General features: G+C 48.1%; 1 protein-coding gene across 1 annotated transcript in view; it reads right to left on the bottom strand.

Annotated features, from left to right (window-relative positions):
- The window catches only part of LOC121167455 (dynein heavy chain 14, axonemal-like), a 404,109-nt gene that overhangs the window by 1,891 nt on the left and 376,382 nt on the right, over positions 1 to 25,836 (bottom strand). Inside the window, exons 74-86 of the mRNA XM_040996873.1 lie at positions 25,321 to 25,526; positions 23,901 to 23,986; positions 22,561 to 22,717; positions 21,142 to 21,352; positions 18,115 to 18,217; positions 16,470 to 16,697; positions 14,662 to 14,859; positions 10,504 to 10,703; positions 8,615 to 8,775; positions 7,403 to 7,599; positions 3,956 to 4,068; positions 2,925 to 3,064; positions 168 to 331 (exon numbers count right to left, since the gene is read on the bottom strand). Coding sequence (XP_040852807.1) covers positions 168 to 331; positions 2,925 to 3,064; positions 3,956 to 4,068; positions 7,403 to 7,599; positions 8,615 to 8,775; positions 10,504 to 10,703; positions 14,662 to 14,859; positions 16,470 to 16,697; positions 18,115 to 18,217; positions 21,142 to 21,352; positions 22,561 to 22,717; positions 23,901 to 23,986; positions 25,321 to 25,526 — 2,164 coding nt within the window. The remainder of the gene's footprint in view (positions 1 to 167; positions 332 to 2,924; positions 3,065 to 3,955; positions 4,069 to 7,402; positions 7,600 to 8,614; positions 8,776 to 10,503; positions 10,704 to 14,661; positions 14,860 to 16,469; positions 16,698 to 18,114; positions 18,218 to 21,141; positions 21,353 to 22,560; positions 22,718 to 23,900; positions 23,987 to 25,320; positions 25,527 to 25,836) is intronic.

Genomic DNA, 25,836 nt, shown 5'->3' with positions numbered 1-25,836 from the left:
ATAACAAAAAGGAGACTGCGCTGCCAGTACCCCAACAGGTGCCAGTACCCCATGATGGTGATTTGCCTTTGCCAAACAGAAGTTTTGTGCCTGGGACAAAGCTTGGGGAATGGATGACCAGACCAACGAGTGATTATCCCTTCCCTGTCTTTTCAAGAACTCCGTACCTTAAAGGCTCTCTTGACTTTGTCCAGCTCCCTCTGGACGACTGGGGAGAGCTCCTGGTCACTGGTGGTGTCGTCATTGGGAATCACGTGGTGGGTAAAGGTCAGGGCGTCGGCTGAGATGCCCTGAGCCCTCCCGTAGTCTCGGAGCACCGCAGTCAGAAAGGCTTTGGAGAAAACATACCATCAGTGCCCTCGGGCCTCAGGGGGCTCCTGCAGGACCAGCCACACCCACCCCTCACACTCCTGAGGAGGGGAGTCAAGAGACAGAAGAGATGAAAGTGAGGTCAGGGAGGGCTGGGGCTGGGGCTGGGCTGAGACTCTGTACCTCCCTCCTACCCTGGTGCTGCTGGCTGTCCAGTGGCATGAGCCTATTTGGGGTTCCAGTTCTCCCACCTCCAGCTATGGCTCTAGTTCCTAGCACCCCATCCACTTCTGACTTCATCCTGACTCATCATCCTACTTCACCCTCTTGGTCCCAGGAGTGGGGTCCCAGACCCAGGGTGCTAGTCTTTCTCAGGAAGACACACAAAGCCACACTGGGCAATGTGAACCCCACAAACTTAATCACTTTCGTGCCCATTCACCGGCTCCCTACTTAACGAAATGCCAGTGTCTACTCAGCTCTGCAAGCCAGAGGCCCTGGAGAGTCATATGCAACCTTCCCTTCCCCACACCCCATGCTTCCAAATGTGGAGTCCAGCTCTTCTGGCAGAATAAAGCAGCTTCCCCAAGGCCCTGGACCCCGTCCTGGTTTTCCCAAGCCCCCTCTTTGGTCCTGCAGCTGTTGCAGCATGGCCTCTTCTCCAGGCACTTCTGGGGCTGCTGCTGCCCTGGGACAGGGCCAATTCCCTCTGCGTGTCTTGCCTAGCTCCTGGGACCTGCCATCTTTCCTGCTTGCATCCTGCATCCTCCTCCCTCCATGGGGCTTCTGCTTGGTCTGCAGTAAACATCTGGCATCTCAAACGTGCTCTGCCCCTTTGCTCTCTGGCTGGGATTTTCTCTAACAAGACTGGTCCCAGGCAGAGGTTAAATATTTGACATTTGAAGTCAAGCAATATTGGCTTAGTCACTTGTGGGTTTTTTTTTTCCTCCAAAGTCATACAACTAGTGAGCATTACTTTGGGTATTAAAGAAAAAAGATTTGAAAATGTGACAGACAGAAGGACACACACACGCAGAGGGGAGAGGGAAGAAGGCAGGTAGGGAAAGAGGGAAGGAGAGAAAGAGGGAAGGAGGGAGGAAGGGAGGAAGGGAAGGAGGGAGAGAATGAACTTGCTTTTGCTGTCTTACCTGTCAAATGACTAGAAAAGCCACATGGGGCCAGGCTGAAGTCTGGAGCCTGGAACTCTATCCAGGCTTCCCACATGTGTGGCAGGGGCTCAAGCACCCAGGCCATCACCTGCTGCCTTCCTGGGTGCTTGAGCAGGAAGCTAGATTGGAAATGGAGCAGCTGGGATTCGACCTGGTGCTCTGATGCCAGATGCTGGCCTCCCAAGTGGCAGTCCAGCCCACTGCAGCACAACACTGGCCCCTGAAAATATTCTTAATTGTTCTGTGCCAAGATTTCTGTATCTGAGAATTGGGATGATTACAGAAACAAGGCCGAAAGATTGCCTTGAGAACTAAACAGTGCTTGGCTTGGGACAAGTGCCATGTAAGTGCTGGTAACTCTTCCTCATTCCTACTTGGGTGCTTGTACCTGGCAGCAAGTTTCAAGTTTCATTTTAGAAGTTGTCTCTGGGGCCTGGTGCAATGGGTTAGTGCCTGGGTCCTCACCTTGCATGTGCTGGAATCCCATAAGGGCACTTTCGTGTCCCAGCTGCTCCGTTTCCTTTCTGGCTCCCTGTTTGTAGCCTGGGAAAGCAGGCTTAGGATGGCCTAGGTCCTTGGGACCCTGCACCTGTGTGGGAGACCCAGAGGAGGCTCCTGGTTTTGGATTGGCTCAGCTGGAGCTGTTGGGGCCATTTTGGGGGTGAACCAGCAGATGGAGGATCTTTCTGTTCTATCCTTCTCTCTGTAAACTCTGCCTTTCCAATAAATATAACTTAAATAACTTTTTTGAAGCTATTCCTGTAGTGGCCTCTTCTGGCCCTTGGTAATGGCTCCCTTGTTTTATGCCCTTAAATATTGATTCATTCATATTTGAATTCAGCAAGCCACTCATTCATTTTTCAAATAGTTTTTCTTGGTGTTGGAAGCTACATTAAGTGCTAGACACACACAGTGAGCCATACAGACCTGATGCCTGAAGTCCAAGGTGGCCTCTGGACAAGTCCCCTGACACTGACTGACCACAGACTGTTGGAACTCTCTCTGGTAATTTCTGTCTGCTGGACAACTGTGCTGAGCAGGCAAATCCAGGCCCCAGCACACATTCAGGCACCCAGTCTTGGTACAGGGATCCATGCCTGATTAGCCACGGCATAGAATCAAGTTCATAAGAAGGCACCCAACCCCACTTCCCTGCACAGGCCTTTTGTGGTGGGAGGGTCTAGTACTGATCTAGTGCAGACTCCATGGCTGAGAGCCGGGCAAAGGACCTGCCAAGGCACAGAGTGGCCTGTCTGGGGATGCGAGGAGATGGGGTGGGGGAGGAGGTAGGCGGAGGAAGCAGAGAGTCTATCCTAGTGCAGGCCAGAGGCCGTGGGGACGCAGGGGTCGCTGTCTGGGTTCCTTCTGAAGCAGAGGAGGGCAGCGGCAGTGGCAGCAGGGGGACCGTGGGCAGCCTTGCCTGGGCCTTGCTGTGCTCACACTCACCTTGCGGAAAGAAGAAAGCGGGCAGCCAGTATCGGGCCGGAAACCCTTCACAGGAGCTGCTTCCCGGGTCAGCTCTGGGTCTGGAGGTCTGGCTAGATAACGGGACAGACAGCGACCGAGACGAGACAGAGCTCATGGACCTGTTGAAAGGCGGACCCACACGCGGGCCGTTAGCCCTGAGACCTGGCGGTGTCTCCCTGTCCCTCCCAGTGTTCTCTTTCACACTTCAGCCCAACTGCCTCCCGGTCAGGACTCCTGCCTCTGGGGAGGGGGATGCAAAAGCAGGATCACTGGGCTGCTTGCCACTTGGGTGACCAGTGAGGCAATGACAGCTGGGGGGAACAGTTGCAGGGGATCTCACAAACTCCTCTAGGAGGACCCCTAAACATTCATGTCAGGTGTCTGTATCTACTCTGTGTTCCAAACTCCCTTCCAGCTCAGGTACCAAAGACAGAGCCCGGGCCAGGCTGGGCACCAGACAGTCTGGGTTCAAATCTCATCAATGCCACTTGTGAGCAGTGATACCCTGGATGAGCCACCGGAAGCCGTGGTGCCTCAGTTTCCCCAGCTCTACACTAGGGCTGCTGCTAACGCTACTGCACATCAGAACCACTGGGAAGTGAAGCGATCTGGTGGGAACAGTCCTCTCTCAACCATGCATGCCGCACCACTAGGCACCTGGCAGTGTCTGCCTCTCGTGGTCTTCCACGCTAAATTCATTATGACACAAAGCACTCGAGAACTACGTGAACTGTTCATCATTTCCTTCCCTGCTGCTCCCTGCTGGATTTTCAGCACACGATGGGAAAAACGGCAGGAGAAACACACCAGGTTCTATCCTCTCAGTCTCCCAGAGCAGAGTGACAGGGCCTGAGGCTGCTCATTGAAGTCTCTGAGTTTCCTCATCCTAAACCCAGTTGAGAATCCCTCCCTTGCTAGGCACACATGCCACCAGGAGCACACAAAGGGATCAGGCCTGGGATTGGTGGAGCTGTGTACACCAACCAGGGAGAAGCAGCTCTCGGGCATACCGACTGTGTATCGCAGCGAAAGCCTTGGTGGCCCAGGTACCGAAGAACTTCAGTCGCCGGATGAGATCAGAGATCCAGGAACTCAGGGCTTTACGCGAATCGTAGGCGTGTTTCTGTTGGAACGGAGAGACACATAGGACAGATTTTGAAGATTGGGATGGTTGGGAATGTTTCTGCAGACTGGGGATCCTCTGCCGGGAGCTGCGGCTGCACAGGAAGGCGCCATTTCCCAGCAGAGCACAGAATCAGAGACCCATCCACCCCCAGGGGTGAGCAGCACCAGCCCAGCGGCCCTTCCAGGACAACGTCACTCGTCCATAGCTTCAGCTTTCTGACCTTCTCTTTTTTTTACTAGCATGCCATTCCCCTTAAATATGCAAGCCACCCTACTCAGTCTCACTCGTGTGTTGCAAAGGAAGCCCAGGCAGAAGAGGCAGTGCCAGTTTTTATTCACTTTTTTTAAAGATTTATTTTTATTGGAAAGGCAGAGTTACTAAGAGAAAGAGAAAGAATCTGCTGGCTCATGCCCAAAGTGGCCACAAGGGCCAGAGCTCAGCAGATTCAATCCAAAGCCAGGAGCCTCTTTTGGGTCTCCCATGCTGGTGCAGGGTCCCAAGGTCTTGGGTAATCTTTAACTGTTTTTCCAGGCCACAAGCAGGGAGCTGGATGGGAAGTGGAGCAACTGGGACATGAACCAGCATCCATATGGGATGCTGGCACTTGCAGGCAGAAGATTAGCCAGGTAAACCATCGTGCTGGCCCAGGTCATGAGTTTTTTAAAAGAGGATTTATTTAATTTATTTATTTGAATAGTGGAGTTAGCAGCCCGGTCCTTGTAAGTAGTGTGTGGCCCAGCTCTTTCCCGCCTCTGAGCTTCCACCCCAGCTGGCTGGATTGCCTCGCTCTGCTCTCTGCATCCTAGCAGCACCTCTACCTTTCCCATCCTTCCGTCTCTTGGGGCTGTGCTCTGGGCAGATTCTTGTCATCTATCTTCCAGGTCTGCTTCTTTGTAGCGATGTCCATGCCATCTTCCGGCACACCTGTCCACTGCATTTTATTGCTCTTCATTTCTGGAAGCCCTGTTTCATTCTCATCCAGATCTGCTCTGTCATCTGTCCCAGCTGCCTGTTCCCTGACGACATGTCACTTGTTTAATTCTGTTCTTTCAAGCATTTTATGCTGTAATCCACGCTCATCGTTCAGACCTCAGAAGCGTGTGAGGTCACTCTGTCATCCTCATCTCCCCTGGGATTCTCAAGCGGGGTGCCTTGTTTTCAGGGAGGCTCCATTCTCTTTGCACAATATTTGTACAACTCCCCGAGGCCTGGGCTGGAATGCTCTTCTTCCTGACAAATTTCCCAAGTACTTTCACAGATGTATTTTCTGCAATATTTGGGATGCAAGTGCAGGTGTTCTGTTTTGCTTTATTTGTTTTCCCTTTCCTAAACTCTGTGCTCATTGGGATGTGGAGCATGGAGGTGAGGAGCAGGGGACTTGCTTCTAGGCCAATGTTAATATGAGGTGCTAATCATGTGTGAGGTGTGTGCTGCTTATCAGATTCTCTACCTGCAGTGGCATTTAGGATTGGCTTTTGTTCCCCCTTTCCTCTTAACAGAAACCCAAGACTATGCCATTGTTTTATCAGAACTAGCAAATTCCCTTGCGGCAAAACATTTTGTATATACTATGCAGAATTTTAAAAAAGGGAGAGACTGGGCCTGGTGCAGTGGCCTAGCTGCTAAAGTCCTGGCCTTGAACGCTATGGGATCACATGTGGGTGCTGGCCCTAATCCCAGCAGCCCACTTCCCATCCGGCTCCTTGCTTGCGGCATGGGAATGTAGTTGAGGACAGCTCAAAGCCTTGGGACCTTGCACCCGTGTGGGAGACCCGGAAGAGCTCTTGGCTTTGGATTGGCTCAGCTCTGGCCGTTGCAATCACTTGGGGAGTGAATCAACAGATGGAAGATCTTCCTCTCTGTCTCTCCTCCTCTCTTTATATATCTGGCTTTGCAGTAAAAATAAATAAATTTTGGAAAAAAAAGCGAGATTGAACTCTTCCTATTTTGCTGTTTTACCCCCAAATACCCACAGTAACCATGGCTGGCCCCAGTGGAAGCTGAGAACCAGGGATTCAGCAGAGGTCTGTCTTGCGGGTGGCAGAGCGCCATCTGAGCTCAGGCCTCCTGCCTCCTGGGCTGTGCGTTAGCAGGAAGCTGCAGCTAAGCTCCAGGCCAGCACTCCATCACAGGAAAGGGCTGCCCCAGCAGCACTGGAGCTGCCAGACCAATCTCCCTCCTCTCCCTGACTTTCTCAGTTCCTGCTTTAAGTTTTGACCTGTTGATTTTAGCAGCTATCATTTAGCTCTTCGATATATTTCGTGATACTCAAAGTTTTTAATCAAGCCTTTTTAATTGCTTTAAAAGGTTGGTCCAAGCAGCTGAGGACAAGTATACAGTGTTGGTAAACACTTGGATGTTTATACTAATAAAAATATGAAGATGGTAAAAAATCAGGATAGCACAATTAGATACTATAAAATGAAATGGGAGGGGAAAGCCTCTTGTCCCACACGAGATCCTGACGTTGCCTTGGCACAGGAAGTCACCGCTCCCGAGCGCTTCCTCTTCTTCCCCCAGCACTTTTATTTGGGTTTCTGGAATCTCAAACGTATGTGCTTCCTACGCATGCATGTCTTATATAAATATATCTATGTTTTTATTTAATTACTTATTATTATTTTTTTAACCAAACATTTATTTTTCTTGGAAAGGCAGATCTACAGAGAAGGAGAGACAGAGAGAAAGATCCTTAGTCTGCTGGCTCACTCCCCAAAGTAGCTGCAATGGCTGGAGCTGAGGTGATCCAAAGCCAGGAGCCAGGAGCTTTTTCTAGGTCTCACACATGGGTACAGGATCCCAAGGCCCTGGGCTGTCCTCGACTGCCCTTCCCGGCCAGAAGCTGGGAGTTGGAAGGGAAGTAGAGCAGTTGGGACACGAGCTGGTATCCACACTGGATCCTGGCACATGCAAGGTGAGGACTTTAGCCACTAGGCTACTGCACTGGGCCCCTATGTTTTAATAATCCTTAAAAATACTGTATTTTGCTGAAACTACATTATTTACCAACACATCTTGAAGATTGTTCTCTACCAGCATGCACTTCATTATTTGAGTCCACTACGGCTTAAGTAGTCGGATTCTTTCCTTCCAGTTGTTTTCAACCTTATGCTATTTAGACACTCCTGTGATAAACATGCCCATAAATTAAGCACAATTACCAAATTACTGTCTAAGAAGTTTTAAGATACATAATCATGCCAAAACTATATTGGCATTGCTTAATGGTTACTTAATACAACACGGATGCGCCGTGGTGAACTTGGCCATTCCCTGGAAACTGGACGTGTATTTTAAGCAAACAAGTGGCCAGGAAGTACTAACTGCTTACCTGCCACAATGGGGGAACCCGCACATTCAGAAGAGAGTCATAGATTTCCTCCAGTTCTTGGGTGATGATGATCTTGCCTTTTATAGCAAGCTGAAGATCTTCTAAAGATGTATGTATGACAAACAACAGCTTATCAAATCGTTCGATTTCTTGCCTCAGGCAGGTCAGCAAAGCATAACGCACAGGGGCATCACGGCCTGAACGAAGACAAGGGGGTAAAGGGGAAAGCTTGATATCTCAGAGGCAAACGAAAGGCTTTTCACGGTGGACCTGGGCTTCGGAAGGCCAAGGAATGCGGTCAGATCGCTACAGGCATTTCCATGAACTTGTATTTCCGTAGAAGGCCAGAGAGCAGACACTCCAGGGTGTTGGGCCGTGCTGTCTGTGTCACAGTTACCAAGCTCTCCCCTGTCCTACAAGCACAGCCACTGATCATACGTAAACCCACGGGCCTGAGCTATCTCTCAGTAACGATTTGTGGGCACTAAAACTAGAATTTCATGACATTTATGTATTATGAGTATTATCCCTCTTCAACTTTTTCACGAGCAAGACCCGCAACACCATGTAGGCTTGCAGGCTGTGCACAGTCAAGCGGAGGACTGGACACGCAGCCTAACTTGCCGATCCTTGACCGACACCCAGACACTGGCGGGCTACCCTCTGCACTGTCTGATGATGGGTGCAGGCCTACAAGCGCTGGCAGGCCACTTCCCTGACCAGCATTACAGAGCGCACAGACAGCTGTGCTGTCACCACTGGAACCACCAGCACGTGTGTGAGCCACTGCGGACTCCGTGTCACGGTGCAGCTCAAGACTGCGTTGTGATGCCTAATGCTCGACACGGGACTCCAGGATGCATTTTACTAAAGAGTTAGAACACGTGCATTCAAATTTACCTGGGTTCAGGACCGTAGTATGCCAACCTAGCCCCTCAGAGCCAGGTCTGGAGCCCCCTGTGGGCAGAGCTTCGTGGCTCCCCAAGCCGAGCCGCTACCTCTCCGGTTTACGGCAGTCACTGCTTCTCCATGTTCTTCCTCAGCATCCCCATGCTGTCCACGTTCCCCTCACCCTGCAGAACCATCCTCTCTGCTCCTCCTCATCTTCCCAGCTTGAAGAGAGGCACTCGAGTTTAGCTCTCCACCTTGAGTGGGCCTCACTGGCTTCCCCAGGGGGCTGAGGGAAGGGCAGGCAGCCCAGTCCACGCTTACCGCTGCGGTTGGCACAAAGGCTCTCCCAGATGGGGCTTGCCATGATGCCCTTCAGTGTGCTCTGGGGGCTGGCACGCTCTTCCTTCTCCACGGTCAGCGGCAGCCGCCTCAGCAGGTCCCGCACCATGTCTGTCACCAGCCTGTCATTACTCTGCTTCACACTGCAAAAGGAATTCAGAGGAGGAGGAGACGTGTGTCTGATCTCGAAGCCAACAGGGCTTCCACGAAGCACAAAACTAGGATGGGGACAAGGTGACACACCCCAAAGTTGACTTTATCTCAATGGATAAAGTCATTGTGAGGAAACACAATCCTTGCTAGCTGTCTTAGGAGTTCTTCGCAAAAAACACTCGTTTGAATCCAGCTGCATGAAGGAGGGCCCAAGATCGAGGCGTCGGCAACTGGACAAAGCAAGGTGCGCGTGCAGCCTCACAGGCGGGACTGGTCAAGGGCTTGTCCAAGGGCGCGTCAGAGTCTGCTGCACATGCAAGGGGGTTCCTGGTAACACACGCAGCGGGGGCTACGGGCAGACAGCGTCTGGAACGTGGCTGGGGTGGCTGAGGCTGTGCTACTCAGCAAAACATGAAGCACCGGAAGTGGAGGAACGGCAGTGGAATTCGTTTAAAGAGAAGGAAACGAGGTTCCGAGGCGGTGGCGTTGGCGGGACCTCCGTGGACACGGGAGGAGGAGGGAATGGACACATGTCATGTGCATCCTCTTTGCCTGCCTCCATCTACCCCTTTATGCCTACAGGTCAGCCTTCGGCTCCAAGTTGGAATAACTTAGAATCTGATTTGAATTTATGATGAAGGTACAAATCTAGTGAAATTGTTATGAAATATTAGGGATTTTTAAGACTCACCATACTTAATGATTACATTTATAGAAAACTGGCAGATTATCGAATACATTAACTTGATAATGAGTAGCAGCACATCAGCAAACATTTGATTAGGTTTACAAGTGGTCCAAACATGACTGGAAATCCTTCTGAAGTTGAAGGGAACCTTTGTTCACTTTCTTGCCCTCAAGTTCCTCCGTAAGACTCTGAACACTCTAAGCCACAAGGACTGGAACTTTCCCTGCAGTCAACAGCTCAAACAGAGCCTGCTGGGCCCTGATTGAAGGAAGCAATACCCAGTCCACACTGAAAGCCAGCAGGCTGGAGCCAACCTTTGCCATCCCTATCACTGACCAGTCACAGGCAGGGCCTGCACCCCGTGCACCAGCCAGATGCCCACCCACACACTGACCATCAAGTTCACTGCCTGTGGTCCTTTGGGAAGTCGGGGGCTAGATGCACTAGCTGCCTGTCTCCTTGCTCTTCACAAGGAACACCTGCTTTCTTCCACTGCCCCAGCATCAAGGAATGGCTTGCTGTGGGTCAGGCAAGTAGACCCAGGTTTGGGGGCGGGGGTGGTTCTAAAGAAACTCAATCAGTTCTGGGCATGTTCTATCAAAAAAGGCGATCATTAAAGCCTGTCAGACATACACATTTAAAGGTGAGATTTCTACACTGAATTTCAACACATAAGGAACTCGCTGGACTCTCAGAACAGTTATGTGTGGTGGATACCATTGTTATCTGTGAGTCAGAGATGAGGCGCTGTGGCCAGAAAGAGGTCACTGACTTCCTGGGGCTCCCAAAATGGAGTGGAGGGCTGGGGTTTGAACCAGGCAGAGGATGCCTACTGAGCAGCTGGAGCACGTTTTGTAGGGCAGGGCATGGTGAGGGCCTCCAGTTGGCAGTCAAACCCTTGAGGGCTCAGGCCGTGTGATTTTGCACTAGCCCGCATATGGGCTCTCCAGACACAGGGCAAGTTTTGTACTTTATTTCTTCCAATCAACAGTGAACCACCTTCCACTAGGTTGTCGCACTGGACTCTTACCTGGCCTCCAGGCAGGCAGTGGGTACTGTCGGTTGCATGGTGATGAGGGTCTCCAGCAGCTGCTGGCCCTGGGTCTCCCTGTAGCTCCTTGAGGCCTCAGGGTGCACCCCTAAGACCTCGGGAGGGTCCTCGACGGGTAAGGACTGGATGACGCGGATGCAGTCCCCCAGGCTGGCTGACTGTGGCACGTGCTGACACGTCTGCAAATGTAACCACTGGGTCAGTGTTGGCGCAGGTGAGATAACTACTTCCAGTAATGCATATATCTTCAGAAATACTGAAGCATTTTTCCCCTGTGAAGCTTTATGATACAGGAGGCTTGCATGCCATGTAGACAGTCTGTCAAAGGTAACATCTGGATCACTGAAGAATAAAGTATATATGAGATACATACATGATTTATTAAGAAAGAGAAAAAAAGACACTAGGATAATTCTGACCACTCCTTGCTCCAGTGAACTGTATGTGTTGGTAATGGATGCAATGAACTTTGAATAAGTAATTGTATTTTACTAAAGACCACAGAAAGAATGTGCACATGACCTTAGCAGACCACTGGGGCTGACACAGTACTAAGGGTAACAGCTGCTGGCCATGCCTGCTTGGGTTCCCATTGCTCTCCTCCTGGTCCAGCTCCCTGCCAAGGCATCTGGGAAGGCAGCTGAATGCAGGCCAAATGCCAGAGACCCCTACCATCCATGAGGGAGTCCCGGATGGAATTCCTGGCTCCTGACTTGAGCCTGGCCCAGCCTTGGCTGTGGTGCAGGTATTTGGGAATCAAAGATTTCTGCCACTCTGCCTTTCAAGTCAATAAAATTTTCAAGAACAACAACAACAACAAAAAACAGAGAGGAACTGAACAGTAACAAAGAAAAGGTCACTCAGTTCATGTGGTCAAGGAAGTGGGTGGTGGTGGCTGCCTTGATGCGCTCAAGGAGGACACTGACAGACTAACCAGGGCCACAGGGAAACCCCACGTAACAGAGCCACTGAGCAGATGGTCTGCAGAAGCCAAGATCAGGACAGAGAACAGGTTGGAATTGTCATTAACCAATCTAAATGTGTGGGAGTGGGCATGTGATATGACGATGAAGATGCAGTCATGCGGGTTTGGTCACGGCGGGAGCAGTGCACAACACAGAATGCCGAGGTGAGGCTACCTGTGCCAGATGTGACCGCAGCACCCAACCAGCAAAACGCGAGAATCAGGAGGGGAGGGGCAGAGCCGACAGGGGAATAAAGGCTGGTTCCCTTGTTGGATAGCTGCTCCCGCTGGAGAGCATGGGCTGGGATGGGGATAGACCAGACTAGGCAGGGCTGCAACACCTGTGCGCCCCATGTGGACCAGATCAGGGAAGAGCCAGGATGGGCGGACTATTCCTACTGGGGTGGGTGAGAGCTGTCGGGGCTTAACCATGGCAGAAGCTGGCACTGGGGGCTGATACTCTCAAGTCCAGCCACAGGGTCACCTGGAGAGCGCATGGTCCGGGAGTGAGAGTGACCTGGGAGGGAAATAGTGGGCTCCTCCCTCTTGGGTTGCCACTCACATGGGAGGGCACAGAATAACTAGGACAGGGGCTGGGGTGGCTAGACAGAGAGGCACTCAACAACATCCGTGAGGGCCGGACAGTTGAGCTGGTTTGATGGAACTAATACCCTTTGACATTTACGAGAGCCAAATGGGATATGGGGCAGACTGAACTAGTCTGCTACACATACTGGCAACCAGGGCAGGGACGGGCCTGGTGGGGGTTACTGGGGGTCACTCTGACTAGGCTGCAGCTCCCACTGGTTTGTGTGATGGCCGAGTATGTGATGAGCAGAACCAGGATAGACTGTAACACCCATTGGTTCCAGTGAAAGCTGGGGCAGAAGACGGAACCAACCCAGCAATTGCAACCACCAGCTGATCAGGGAGATGGACTGTGGTCCTGTACTTGCTAGTACATATAGGAATCTGGTCTGGGAACACCTCAAAGTTTCTTTGGGGATCCACTCAATCAAAACGGCAGACTCAGAACCTTAACCAAGAAAAGACGAAAGAACAGGTCAATCAACCACCACAGCTATATGTTGGCAGCAAAACACTGGACAAAGGGAGACTCTGTGATCGGCTATGTCAATCAGTCGATTATTAAATCATCGTGTCTGGAGTGGCGAGATTGGCAGCGGTGCATAACTGGTGAACTACCGGGACCACTTGAGCAAGGATCTCAGAGCATGCCCTACATCCGGGACATGGGGTGGGTGGGAGACTGGGTGGGGCTTCTCCTCAATATTTCCTTCAGCCCTTGTAACTTTTTACCCTAATCAACAATGTAAAGATTACCAAAATATAATAATAAAAAAGAGATGCAGTCATGATGCCCGGATCCCACACCAGGGTGCCTGCACTGGACTCCTGGTCCTGATTCTAGCTTCCTGGGAACGTGTACCAGGGAGGCAACAGAGATGATGGTACAATTAGGTGAGTCCTTGCCACTCTGGGAGAGCTAGATTGAGGTGCCTCGGCTTTGTCTAGCCCAGCCTCGGCTATTGTGGGAATTCGAGAGTGAACCAGTGGGTGGGAGTTCTCAGTAGTTTTGTCAGTCTCGGTGCCTGTTTTTAAGTTGGAAGTCAGTGACTGCAGAATATACATTTTTGTCATCTGATATAATTCTCACAATGCAAGTGTATGCTATGTTACTGTACATCCTACTCAGTTACACATAATCTGATATACACTGTACTTTCTGGAGGATTTAAAGGATTTTCCAATAGTAAACCTACTTATTTGTTACTTTTCAAAGATTCATTCTATTTATTTGAAAGGCAGTTACAGAGATAAAGGGAGGGGGAAGAGAGAGAAAGAGAGAGGAAGATGAAGAGTGAGAGAGAAAGAAAGAAAGAGAAGGAGGGAAGTAAGAAAGGGGGGAGAGAAAGAGAGAGAGAGAGATTGATCTTTCATTTGCTGGTTCATCCCAAAATGGTTGCAACAGCTAGAGCAGAGTCTACCCAAAGCCAGAAGCTTCTTGGGTCCTCCACAGGGGTACAGGGGCGCAGGTGGCAGGACCATCTTCCACTGCGTTCCCAGGCACATTAGCAGAGAGCTGAATGGGAAGTGGGATAGCTGGGTCTCAAACTCACACCTATGTGGGATGCCTGTGTTATTACTTGCCACGCCACATTTGTTATTTTAAAAAAAGATTATTTTAAAAAGATTTATTTATTTGAAAGGCAGAGAGTCTTGCATCTGCTGGTTCATGCCCTAAACAGCAAAGGCTGGAGTGGGCCAGACTGAATCCAGGAGCCTGGAACTCCATCCAGAACTCCCACATGGATGGCAGGGTCCAAGCATGTGAGACAGCTTCTGCTGTCTCCCAGGTGCATCTGCAGGGAGCTGGATGAGAAGTGGAGCAGCTGGGACTGGAACCAGTGTTTGTATGGAAGGTTGGTGTCACACACATTGGCTTAATCCACAGTACCACAATACCAACCCTAGTAATTTTATCTTTTTTTTTAAAAGAGATTTATTTTAGTTTACTTTTTATTGGAAAGGCAAGTCAGATTTATAGAGAGAGAAGGAGACACAGAGAGAAATGTCTTCCAGCCACTGGTTTACTTCCCAAATGGCCAGAACTAAGCATATCTGAAGCCAGGGGTCAGGAGCTCCTTCTGAATCTCCCAACATGGGTTCAGGGTCCCAAGGCTTTGGAGCATCCTCTACTGCTTTCCCAGGTCATAAGCAAGGGGCTGGAAGGGAAATGGAGCAGCAGGGACACGAACCATATGGAATTCTGGTGCTTACATATGGTGAGGATTTAACCACTTGGGAAAGCAGCAGCAGAAGATGGTTCAAGCACCTGGGCCCCTGAAGCCTTGTGGGACACCCAGATGAAGTTCTGACTCCCAGCTTCTACCTGGCCCATCCCTGACAGCCTCAGCCCTCCAGGGAGGGAACCAGTGGATGGAAAATCTCACTCTTTTTCTCTCAAACTCTGCTTGTCAGAGGCAAATATGTATATATATATACACATATATATATAAATCCTGTACTTCAAGTTCATAAAATGCATTAAACATTGCAATTTATGTAAGATGTAAACATTATTTACATGTTAAATAATGCAGTGATATTCAGTAAGAAATAATGAAGTGAAATGAGATGACTTTTCTTACCTCATCACAAGAGAAGCTGAAGTCCTCTTTCAGTACTTCTGGTGTACAAAATCTGTCAAGAAGGGTCGTGAGGCACCGCTTGTCCCAGGGATCTGTCACCTGGCCACCGTACACCACTTCCCCCAGCAGGTAGTGTAGGGCTGGCCAGGGAACCGCAGACCATGGGCTCAGGATGTCTTCCAGCACTTTTGTGGCAACCTTTGGAAAACCCAATTGACCATTACTATTTCAGCTTGCATCTGGGGCTTACTCTGATAACAATCAATAACTCTCAAATGGTTATATGTACTCTTTTACAAACATATTGAAATATCAAGAGGATTAAACACTTTAGGAAATATGCTTTTAGTAATTGTTTTTTCTTTTGTAGTTGAACCAGAATTTTCCAATCATTATCACTTCTCTGATTCAACAACAAAAATCTGGTTCTGAATTCAAAACGTGCAAAAGGATAAACAAGGGAAGTGAATTTCTTTCAGCTTCCCTAGCCATGCATTCTACCCATTAAATCCTCACCCTTAAAACCACCATCCCAGTGCCAACCCTAGGGTGCCTGTGTCATTTAATGCACATCTCCCCTCCTTCTCTCTCCTTCCCTATTCTCACTGTGTCCTGGAATTGTTTCTCATCTTTCCCTCTATTCCTGTCCATCTTCTTCTTGTCTCGCACAAACACTAGCCTGGCATACATGTTATCCTGTATTTGGATACTGCATTTTGGCTGTAGGCCAGTGGCTTCCACGATTCTATTCTCACCATGGGGTCAGCATTCCTTGCGACCATTGTCACTCTCGCCACTAGGGTTCTGCACTTGTGGATTCAGCCGACCAAAGATGGAAAAATGTTTGAGCCACATCACACCTGTTCTGAAAATGCACAGCCTTTTGGCCTTGCTGTCATTCCCTAAATAGTACAGAGTGACACCCACCTATATTATACGAGGGCTAACAAGTGCCTGGGATGATTTAAAGATGTGGGAGGATATATGTGAGTTGTATACAAGTAGGATATTGTCTCATATGAGAGACGTGAGGATGCAGAGGCTGTGCTGAGGCTTTCCTGGAGCCAATCCCTTCTGAATCCTCGGGGCTGACTCTGAGTGCGATGTACTAGCCTGGCAGGTGCACCTTGCTGTTTGTTCACCTGATACTAGTTATGTTGAGCATCTTTAAAAAGTATTAAAGTACTTGAAAGGCAGAATGAAGGGGTGGCAGGGAGAAAGATTTCCACATACTGAAGTACTTCTCAAAACGGCCACAGTGGCTATGGCTGGTCCAGGCCCAAAGCAGGAGCCCAGAGCTTCCCTTGGAGCTACCAAGCACATGGGCCAACTGCTGCTTTCCCAGGTGCATTAGCACAGGGCTGGGGCTGAAATACAGCAACCGGACTTGAACATTTAGATTTGCTCTTCTGAATATTGTTCGTCTTTTTCTTGTTACAATGTAAGGGTTTTTTATATAAATATTTGCCTGTTTACTGTACTGCAAACAATACCTTCTTGTGTGTGTGTGCGTGTGCTTGTGTGTGTTGACTATTTTTCCAGTTATTTGGTTAAGAAAACTAAGACCTAGGAGAGGTTAATCAGCTTTCCTAACAGATTAAAACATTGGTCTAACCATCAGGAGGGCAGCTGTACTCTGGTTCCAGAAAGGTTGGCTTCCAAGTCTCTGGTTTTAAAAACCAGCCTGTGTTTCCTAACTACCAAGTCCATTTTCTCTCTGCCATACAGAACACCTGGCAACTGTGCGGATGTGTATCGGCCTCCAGTCTGCGTCATACTGTCACCTGTCCTGAAGAGGCACTCCCTACCTCCAAGTCCGAGGGACTAAACAGGTACGCAATGTTCCAGCCGGATGTCCCATAATTCCTCCGTTCATTGATCACCGCATTGATAAAACACATGGTAAATAACAGCTTTTTCCACTGCAGTCCACAGGTAGGTTTTTCGAACATTTCTTCCGTTATTTCTCCATTCCCACTGTAGCCAAATGTCTGAAGCAAATTACTTTGCAGTCCCTGGGGAGGATCCACGGTAATCTTGAACCAGAGGTGAGAAACAAACAAACAGTAAGGGAGGGCGGGGGTGGGGGCTGGGTGCAGAGGGGGCTCTTCCCTTCCGGAGCATCCGCGACAGAAGCAGCAGAGAACAGAACAGCTTTCAGGATTCACTGGCAAATCAAAGATCCTACGCTCATCTCTAGCTGTTTGACAACTTCCAGGATTGCCTCCAGACTTTCCATGGCGTTCTGATTTATATTTTAAAGCCAGAGGTGTATCAGTGTGATTACAAGTGCTCCTGTCTGCTGGGAGTACAGGCAGGGTTGGGAAGCATAGCATTTTGGCCAGCTGGGCAATGAGGAGTCACTGAGTGACATTTTCCTTTGTAGATGTTCTTATTTACACATTAAGGAAATCGTCATGTCTATCTATATAGATAGGAATATATTTTTAAAAATCCCATAAGGTTTTAGGCATGCACTAATTAGAGCCACTTTAAAAATGCAGACACTGATGGGCACAGACAGGTGGTGAGGGCAATGGACTGATGGCAGACAGGTAACCTGTCTCTCTCTGACGCCTGTCTCTCTTCCCGGTGTGTACACCACAGTCCCCGCTCTGAGATCAGACTCTGGCTGACTCTGGGAGACACAGGGGGTATCCCTACTTTCATACCAAGAGCTGTTGACTCCTATGATCTGTGCTCTGTGCCCCACGAGAGGGATTGCCGGGAAGGTGGCCCAAAGTCGTCCATCTTGCTAGGATTATCAAGATCTGGGAACAGAGACAGGGAGAAGACCCCTGGTTTCCCAAGAGCCAGTCTGACTGATTCTCAGGCTGCAGCCCCCTCCACTCACTTCCCTCCCTCCTTAGCACACGTCTGTTCACACTGGAAGTGTGCAAGCACTCCTGAATTGGGACACAGCCTTCTGTCTCCATCACTACCTAGTCTTCCTGGCTACCAGGATCCCATCTTTCGGTTCACTGGGCCCATGCTGAGCAGAATTGACTAAGTCTTGCAACTTTTTCAACCTCGGTGGTGGATAGAAGTAGAAGTCAGATAATCATTAGTGGGAACTTTTTAATACTTAGTTTCAGCTTGTTCTCTGCTAGACTTTTTCAAGGGAATTGGTGAGCTGTAAGATGGTGAAGGTAGGCTGAAATCAGAAAAAGCTAGCGAAGTGTAGTCAGGAAAAGGATGGACAGGATCCGCTTGGTTTCTAACAGCTGGGGCCCCATCACCCTCATCTGAGAAAACAAGCATCTAAGGTGTGAATTACTTCAGAGATCTCTTCTGCTTTAGCCTCCTTCCTGGTCCCTGGTCCAGGAGGTCAGAAGGTGTGCATCTAGCACACCAGAATCAGCAGTCTTGTCTTAATTGAGAAGTATGAACAGAAGATGATTCACACTCAAACACAGTTTCTCAGTATCAGAATCTGTAACATTTTGTTCTTACCTTCACACCCATTTGAAGAATAGGAATTGGGATACAACTGTCTGATTTGGAGATTAGCCACAGTCTAAACTCAGGATCTATTTTCATATCTGGAACATTAAGTCTGTAAAATAAACCATTTATAAATATTTTAAGTTGAAAGTTTTAAACAAAACCTCCATGTCCTTAGAGTTATTCATTTCAATGTCTAAAGTGACCTTTACATCATTTTGGTAGTAAAGATCTTACTACCATAGGAGCTTTCACATTATACAAGAATTTGCCAAAGACACATTAATTCTCATTTTAGAAAAGCAGCTTTTCCTTCATAGAGGACAAAAAGCAATACACACACACACACACACACACACACACACAGAGAGAGAAAAAAGTCAAAGTAAGAACTCAAAGAGGGGTTGGTACAATGGGTTAATTTGCTCATCCTCCACCTGCAAGTGTTACCATCCCATATGGGTGCTGGTTCATGTTCTGGCTGCTCCACTTCCCATCCAGCTTGCTACTTGTGGCCTTGGAAAGAGTGGGAGATGGCCCAAAGCCTTGGGACCCTGCACCTGTGTGGGGACCGGGAGGAAGCTCCTGGCTCCTGGCTTTGGATTGGCTCAGCTCCAGCCATTGTGGTCATTTGGAGAGTGAACCAGTGGATGGAAGATCTTTTTCTGTTTCTCCTTCTCTCTGTAAATCTGCCTTTCCAATAAAAATTAGTCTGTTTTAAGGAAAAATAAAACTTACAAGTTCTGTTGGTCAAATATGGAGTAACTAAATATCAAAATAAATGACAATAACATAATCATCTGAATAAAACTGAGATCAAGAAATCCATCCTGAGTAAACAATCAACAAGTAAACAAATGGGAGAGAAGGAAATGCCTCCTTCTAGCAGATCATTATAAAGTTAGAAGTAATCCTGGAGTGAAAGTTTGAGATCCGCACAAGCTCCATAAGGGTAAAGTTGATCAAAATTGCTGTGCCCAGTAATGAGACAACTGATACATACCATGGGCCTCTTGATACTGGGACAATACACTAAATAAGACCAAAGATGACTACTTTCAGGTATTAAGGGTTCAGTGGCATCATGTGTATAATTTGCATGCAAATAATTCACAAAATATTTTATGTGCATATGTATATGTGAAATGATAAAGGTTAAAAATTGGGAAATACCTTCTAGCCACTGGTCCACTCCCCAAATGGCCAGAATGGCCAGAACTAAGTGTATCTGAAGCCATGAGCTTCTCCTGGGTCGCCCAGGCAAGTTCAGGCCCATCTTCTACTGCTTTTCAGGCCATGAGCACAAAGCTTATGGGAAGGGAAGTAGAGCAGCTAGGACACAAACCATTGCCTAAATGGGATGCCAGCACTTGTAGGTAGAGTATTAGCCTGTTGAGCGACTGTGCTGGCCCCATGTCCTTCTACCTTACTATAATCTATGAAAGCTGCTTTGGTGTTTGTCTGGTCCACGCTTTGTGTATCTAGCGATAGTTGGGAAATAGCAAATGCTTTAGCACCACCTTCGAATGAACAATGAAAGCAAGATGTGGTAGAAACTATAACGTCAATTTCCCAAGTTGACATCTACTGAAATCAGACAACTGGCCTTCATCTCTGACTCTCGGAAGTGGTAACAGAAATGTGAATCAGAGAAAACATGAAGTTAAGACTACACTGCTACAAGAATAACAGTCTAGGGGTGGGTGTTGTGGCATAGCAAGTTAAGCTGCTGATCGGGACACCTGCATTCTATATCAGAGTGCAAGTCTGAGTCCTGGCTGTGTTACTTCCCATATAGTTAATTGTTAATGCATGGGGGAAGGTCCAAGGACTTGGTGCCCTACTACCTACATGGGAGATCTGCGTAACCCTGGCTATTGTAGGCACTTGGGGAGTAAACTAGCAGATGGAATCTACCCTTTCTTTCTCTCTGCTTCTCTGTAAATCTTCCTTAATTTTTTTTTAAAAGATTTATTTATTTATTGGAAAGTCAGATATACAGAGAGGAGGAGAGACAGAGAAGAAGATCTTCCGTCCGATGATTCACTCCCCAAGTGAGCGCAACGGCCGATGCTATGCTGATCCGAAGCCAGGATCCAGGAACTTCTTCCAGGTATCCCACACAGGTGCAGGGTCCCAAAGCTTTGGGCCGTTCTCGACTGCTTTCCCAGGCCACAAGCAGGGAGCTGGATGGGAAGTGGAGCAGCCGGGATTAGAACCGGCGCCCAAATGGGATCCTGGCAAGTTCAAGGTGAGGACTTTAGCTGCTAGGCCATGCCGCCAGGCCCATTCTTCCTTAATTTTTAAAAGAACACTGAGATTAGCACTGATGACATCAGAACAGATTTTAGGAATTGAGGTCAGGTAGTTAGATTTTGGTTTCATAATTTCCTATGTGTACTCAAAGTAAAAACAAACAAAAAAAACAGCATAAAGAGACTTTGATCCACACACAGTAATCAGAGAGAAAAATGGTGGCTCAAAGTATTAAGGACGCACCTCATAGCTAATTCTTCACTCAGAGCAACAGGAAATCAACTTTCAAGGAAGAAAGGCTTAATTTCCACTGCAAACAAGGAGGCGGAACCTGTGGCAGTTCCCCCTGCCCCCACCACACACGAACAACTGGTTTGGGAGAAACAGAATGCAGGCTGAGCAGAGGAAGCAGAACAGACATGAAATACAGGCCTCGAAGGCCATCGTCACCGACACAGAGATGGGAGGTACTCTGCTGTGCGGGATCTCGCGGAATGTTACAAAGCACACATCGTGTACACATGGACATCGACCCAGAGCTCCGGAAGGAGAGAAGTGATTGATGAGACGGGGAGCAAATACCTAAGAGAACTTTGAGTTGCTAGTAAAAAGCAAAGTGTTGGCCAGCAAGTGCTTGGAGCAAAAGAGAAGCACATGCCAGACAGCTCATGTTTCCTCCTGACTGGCCCAACCCAGGATCCACACATTCCCCAGTCTAGTCTTATTTCACAGTTTATATAATTCACTCGATCTCTCCCAAATAAACATAAAAACTCTTACGACTCTACAATGGCACGAAGCCTGGGCATGAACTTGGCCGCTAAGTGACAGTTTTGGAGGATGACCCACTGCTCCCTTTTCGTGAGGGCCTCCATGATGAGGTCTTCGGTTTTAGATGCTTGGCCGCGGCCCAAGGAAATCACAGTCACGTGGCTTGTGGTTCCTTTTAACTCCTGTGCAAATCTGAGGAGGCTGTCGGTGAGGTCCATGCCTGTATGACAATGTGGAGAGGAACACGACCCTGTACATCATTGAATTCAAAGCACAAGCCTGCACTGAGCGCGCTGGGGTGGGAGGCGGCGGTGCAGCCACAGTGGAAAGACAACATGCTTTGAAATTAGAGCTGGGAGACCTAGTTTTTCTAACCCAAAGAATGACATCTGGGGAGCAGCAGCACCTGCTGCTACATCTGCTCCTGCTCTGCTCCTGCATCGGCTTTGTCTCTTCCTCCTTGGCAGCTGCGTGCCAATGGCATGTGCTCTGCTAGGGTAGTTTTTAAGTCCCTCTTGGAGCCAGGCATGTAAGTTTTGTGAGTAGAAGTTCTCAGGAGAAGGTCTGGGTACTACTTTGGGGGTCTCCTGGAAGGAAGAAGGTATGCCTTCTTTCCTTTTTCTGTCTTTCCCTTTGGGGCATGATGTGAGAGAGGCCTTGCCACTAGTGTGACCAAGGTCCTCAGGGTATGGTCAGCACCAGCTCCCAGAGCGTCAGGCACATTGCCAGGCTCTTTACCCGGAAATGTTCCAGCTAAGAAAGCTGCCGACAAGGTTGGGGGTATTGGAATCAAAATTTGTAAAAGGCAAATTCTAAAGCCCTGGCTTTGGAGACTATAAAGAACAAGCTAATAGAAGCAGCTTTTTTTTTCTTTAGGAGAAAATAATGCGCTTAGGAACTCTACGCCAAAGAGAGAGAGAGAGAGACAGAGAGAGAGACACGGAGAGGGAGGGAGGGAGGGAGGAAGGGGGAAGGAGGGAGGGAGGGGGGAGGGGAGGGGGAAGGAGGGAGGGGGAGGGAGAGGGGAGGGGGAGAGAGGGGGAGGGAAGGGGAAGAGAGAGAGAGAGGAATAGAGAGAGAGAGATTTGGAGTTTTAAGCAATACCAGGGTGAGATTTTCATAGCTTAAATAAGAAAATGTATGTTTTTACACAAGCCAATGTAAATGCAAAATTATGTATTTAGAAGGAATTTTCTGCAGAGCAACTTAACACAGATTTTCCCATATTTGTAAACCTGGGACGTTTGGGTTCTCTAAGTTCTTCAATTTTTTAGATCACTTCATTTTTAACAAAGTTTTACTCAGTCACTTTTCCAAAATGTTTGAACCAGAGCAGGAATTATTGTAAATACAAAGCCAGACATAGAATCATCACTGCACACCTCATGACTGGCAGCGTGTCACTCATCTTAAACACTCACAGCTCACCTTGAGAATGAATGACTATTAATGGAGTCCTGGCACTTGATTTCTCATACGATTCTTTCAAATTCATCCCAGTTTTGGGAAGATAGTCATTTCCCATTTTTTCAGTTATAAACTTTCTCACCGAATTCCTTAACTGTTCCGGTCTCAGGATTTTAATCTTAAAAAAAAAAAAAAAAGAAACCATGGTAGATAAAATTGAAAACCACCCAGGGGACTACTCTGAATGCCTAATAAGCACAAAAACATAATGTGTTTATTATCATATAGCTTTACAGGCAGTTTGCAGGCATTGCTCATGCTGGGAAAGTCGAGCGGGAGGGAAGCCACACGTGGTGGGGAAACTGCCACTGCGTCCTCTAACATGTGAGGGACGGACAGTGGACGCAAAGATCCCAGCTGTGCTCCCAGACTACAAAAGCAGCCCTTCCCCCTCCCCTGGAGGAGTTTTTCTATTTCACAGTACATGTTTCGTGCAAGAAAGCATCACAGTGACGGCAGGATAAGAACCTGGGATGTCGCAACTGGATGGCCATTAGGTTTTATTACATAAGTGAAAAAAAGCACTGTTCTTGCAGGCTTAAGAAAACAGAACGCAGAGCTGGAAAAAAAATTGAGAGGGACTACCAGAGTTGGGAAACAGTACAGGTATGCAGAGCAGAGGTTCAGGGGCTAGTGGAAATCATTGCAGATGTCTGAGACAAGGGCTTTCCCATGAAGACTGCTTTATACAAATTACTTCTGTGCTGTCTTTACACAGAACGACTTTGAAGTCTGTCCTGGGAAGGTTCAGATCCGGAACCCCACCACCTAAGGCCAAACTGAGACCATGTGTGTTAAAGTGCTGTGTGTGTGCAGCATTGCATCATGGGAAGCTACTATTTCTAGAAGTCAAAAGCTGCCAAGGGAATATCTTAAGCTTAGTGCCTAAGATGCCAGCTAGGAAGATGCCACATCCCCAAGAGAAGTGCCTGGATTCAGCAGAAGCTCTGGATACCACTTCAACTTCCTGCTGATAGACTCCAGGAGCCAGTGGTGATGGCTCCAGTCACAGGGTTCTGCTCTTTGTAGGCAGACAGATGCAGACAGGAACAGAGAAGGGAGGACCAGGTCATGCTCAAGTTGACCACCCTGGAAGCCCTGCGTTGTGGGGAGGACCGACCAGTACCTTCATTAGTCTCTGTGTGAACGGTAAGGGCAGAGGGTTAGTTCTTCCTTCTACAACATAACGTGAACTAAGTGTTAGCTTTCCAAGCAATGCGTTTGATATACAATATTAAAATTTGAAGGGCTGAACAACTAACAAAGTGCTTCAGGCCCACAGACTTTCTCATATAGCTCACCAAAATAAGTCTTTGAAATGAAGTGAGTTTCTCCCAGGGAAAATGCGTAGGATCATGCATGCCTTCATTTTCCTTCAGAAGTTCAGCTAGATAAAATTCAGAGAGATTGGAGTCAACACATGTTTTGTATCACTAAATGATATTACAGTGAAAACTGTTTTAATATAGAATACAAAAAATTGTATAGGAATGAAATGGGCATTTGTGATATGATGTTTTAGGTCTTGCCTATACTCCTGTGGATCTGTGGTCTTGCTACCTTTTGCTTCTTGAATATTATGGTTAGTGGTGTGTTAAGCTTGTGATTATGAAGTGGACTGAAGTTACATTTATTTGCAAAAATTAAAGAAAAAAAGAATGGAAGGAAGTGGGGGAGGGAGGCAAAGAAGGATAGAAAAAAGGAGGAGGAAAGTGGTTATCTTCTCAAAATCTTGCCTGTAACACGCAAGAAATATATTCTCTTTATATTAATAAAAATTAAAAATGGCTTCCTGCAGGCAGCAGAAAAAATTGAATTTGTGCTTTTTAAAAATTTATTTTTATTGCAAAGTCAGATATACATAGAGAGAAGGAGAGACAGAGAGGAAGATCTTCTGTCTGATGGTTCACTCCCCAAGTGGCCACAATGGCTGGAGCTGAGCCGATCTGAAGCCAGCAGCCAGGAGCCTCCTCCAGGTCTCCCACATGGGTGCAGGATCCCAAGGCTTTGGGCCATCCTTGACTGCTTTCCCAGGCCAGAAGCAGGGATGGGACACGGGGCTACTGGGATTAGAACCAGTGTCCATACAGGATCCCAGGTACACAAGGTGAGGACTTTAGCCGCTAGGCCACCATGCCAGACCTCAATTTGTGTTTCTTTTAAACAATGCTGATTTCTGAAGTATCAAGAACACAGGAAGGGTGTGTAGGTAGGCAAATGCCCCAACAGCCATGGAGCCAGGGCAGGACCAGGACAGAGCACAAGTGCATCTGAGTTCCCATGTGGGTGGTAGGGGCCCAGGAACTTGAACTGCCATCTGTTGCTTCCCAGAATTCATTAGCAGGAAGCTGGGTCAGAAGTGGAGCAGCCATGAGTGAAACCAGCACTCTGACAGGCGCTGTGGGCACCCCGAGCAGCAGCTTTTCTTACTGTGCTACAATGTCTGCCCCTAAAACAAAGTGCTTGCCATGAAACTAGCGTGGTATGTTTCATTTCTCCAAAATTCCAATTTCCTAGGAGTTTCTCACTGGCAATGATGAAATTCATAATATCCATCTCACAAGATAAGTAGGGTGACCTTGAGTAACACATGTGTACTTACAGCACAGTAGCACTTCGGTTCTTTCACAGGATATTACAGTCACATTTATACACTGAACATCTGCATACACACACACACACATTCAATATGAGATTGAGACACTGAATATTCTCTCTTACTGTCCTCGGAGGATTCTGTAGTTTCTTCCGACGTTCCTGCATTTTCTGAGAAGCGTGTGCTGATCAGACCATACACGTCCGCACTGCTCTTGAAGGCATCCCACTGTGGTGCGTTGGCTAACAGGGATTCGCAGAGAAGTGCAAACGGTTTCAGCTGACTGCTGACATGCACGCACTGCTGCCACCGTGAAGCCGACAGCCACCGAGCAGGTGGATCAGGCATTGCAAGCGCACCTAACGGAAAGACAATGAGATCGCACCACAAGAGCGAAGTCCTCTGTTAGCTATTCCTTCCAAAGTGAATTATGAACAAACATTTGCAGTTGAGAAAAGACCAGTTTATAAGAAATGAATGACATGACAGTTACTTCTTTTTGCTTTGGTAAAAATTTGATCATCCTAAATGTACAGCTCAGTCATGTTAGGTAGATTTGCATTGTTGTGAAATTGGCAAAACTTTTTCTGCGAATCAGAAACTCCATCCATCACACAGCTCTCCTGTTCCCCTCCTCCCAG

Source organism: Ochotona curzoniae, unplaced genomic scaffold (assembly GCF_017591425.1).
Source record: "Ochotona curzoniae isolate NIBS_2020 unplaced genomic scaffold, NIBS_Ocur_1.0 patch371, whole genome shotgun sequence".
NCBI classification, from domain to species: Eukaryota; Metazoa; Chordata; class Mammalia; order Lagomorpha; family Ochotonidae; genus Ochotona; species Ochotona curzoniae.
This window is presented reverse-complemented; position numbering and strand designations above follow the sequence as displayed.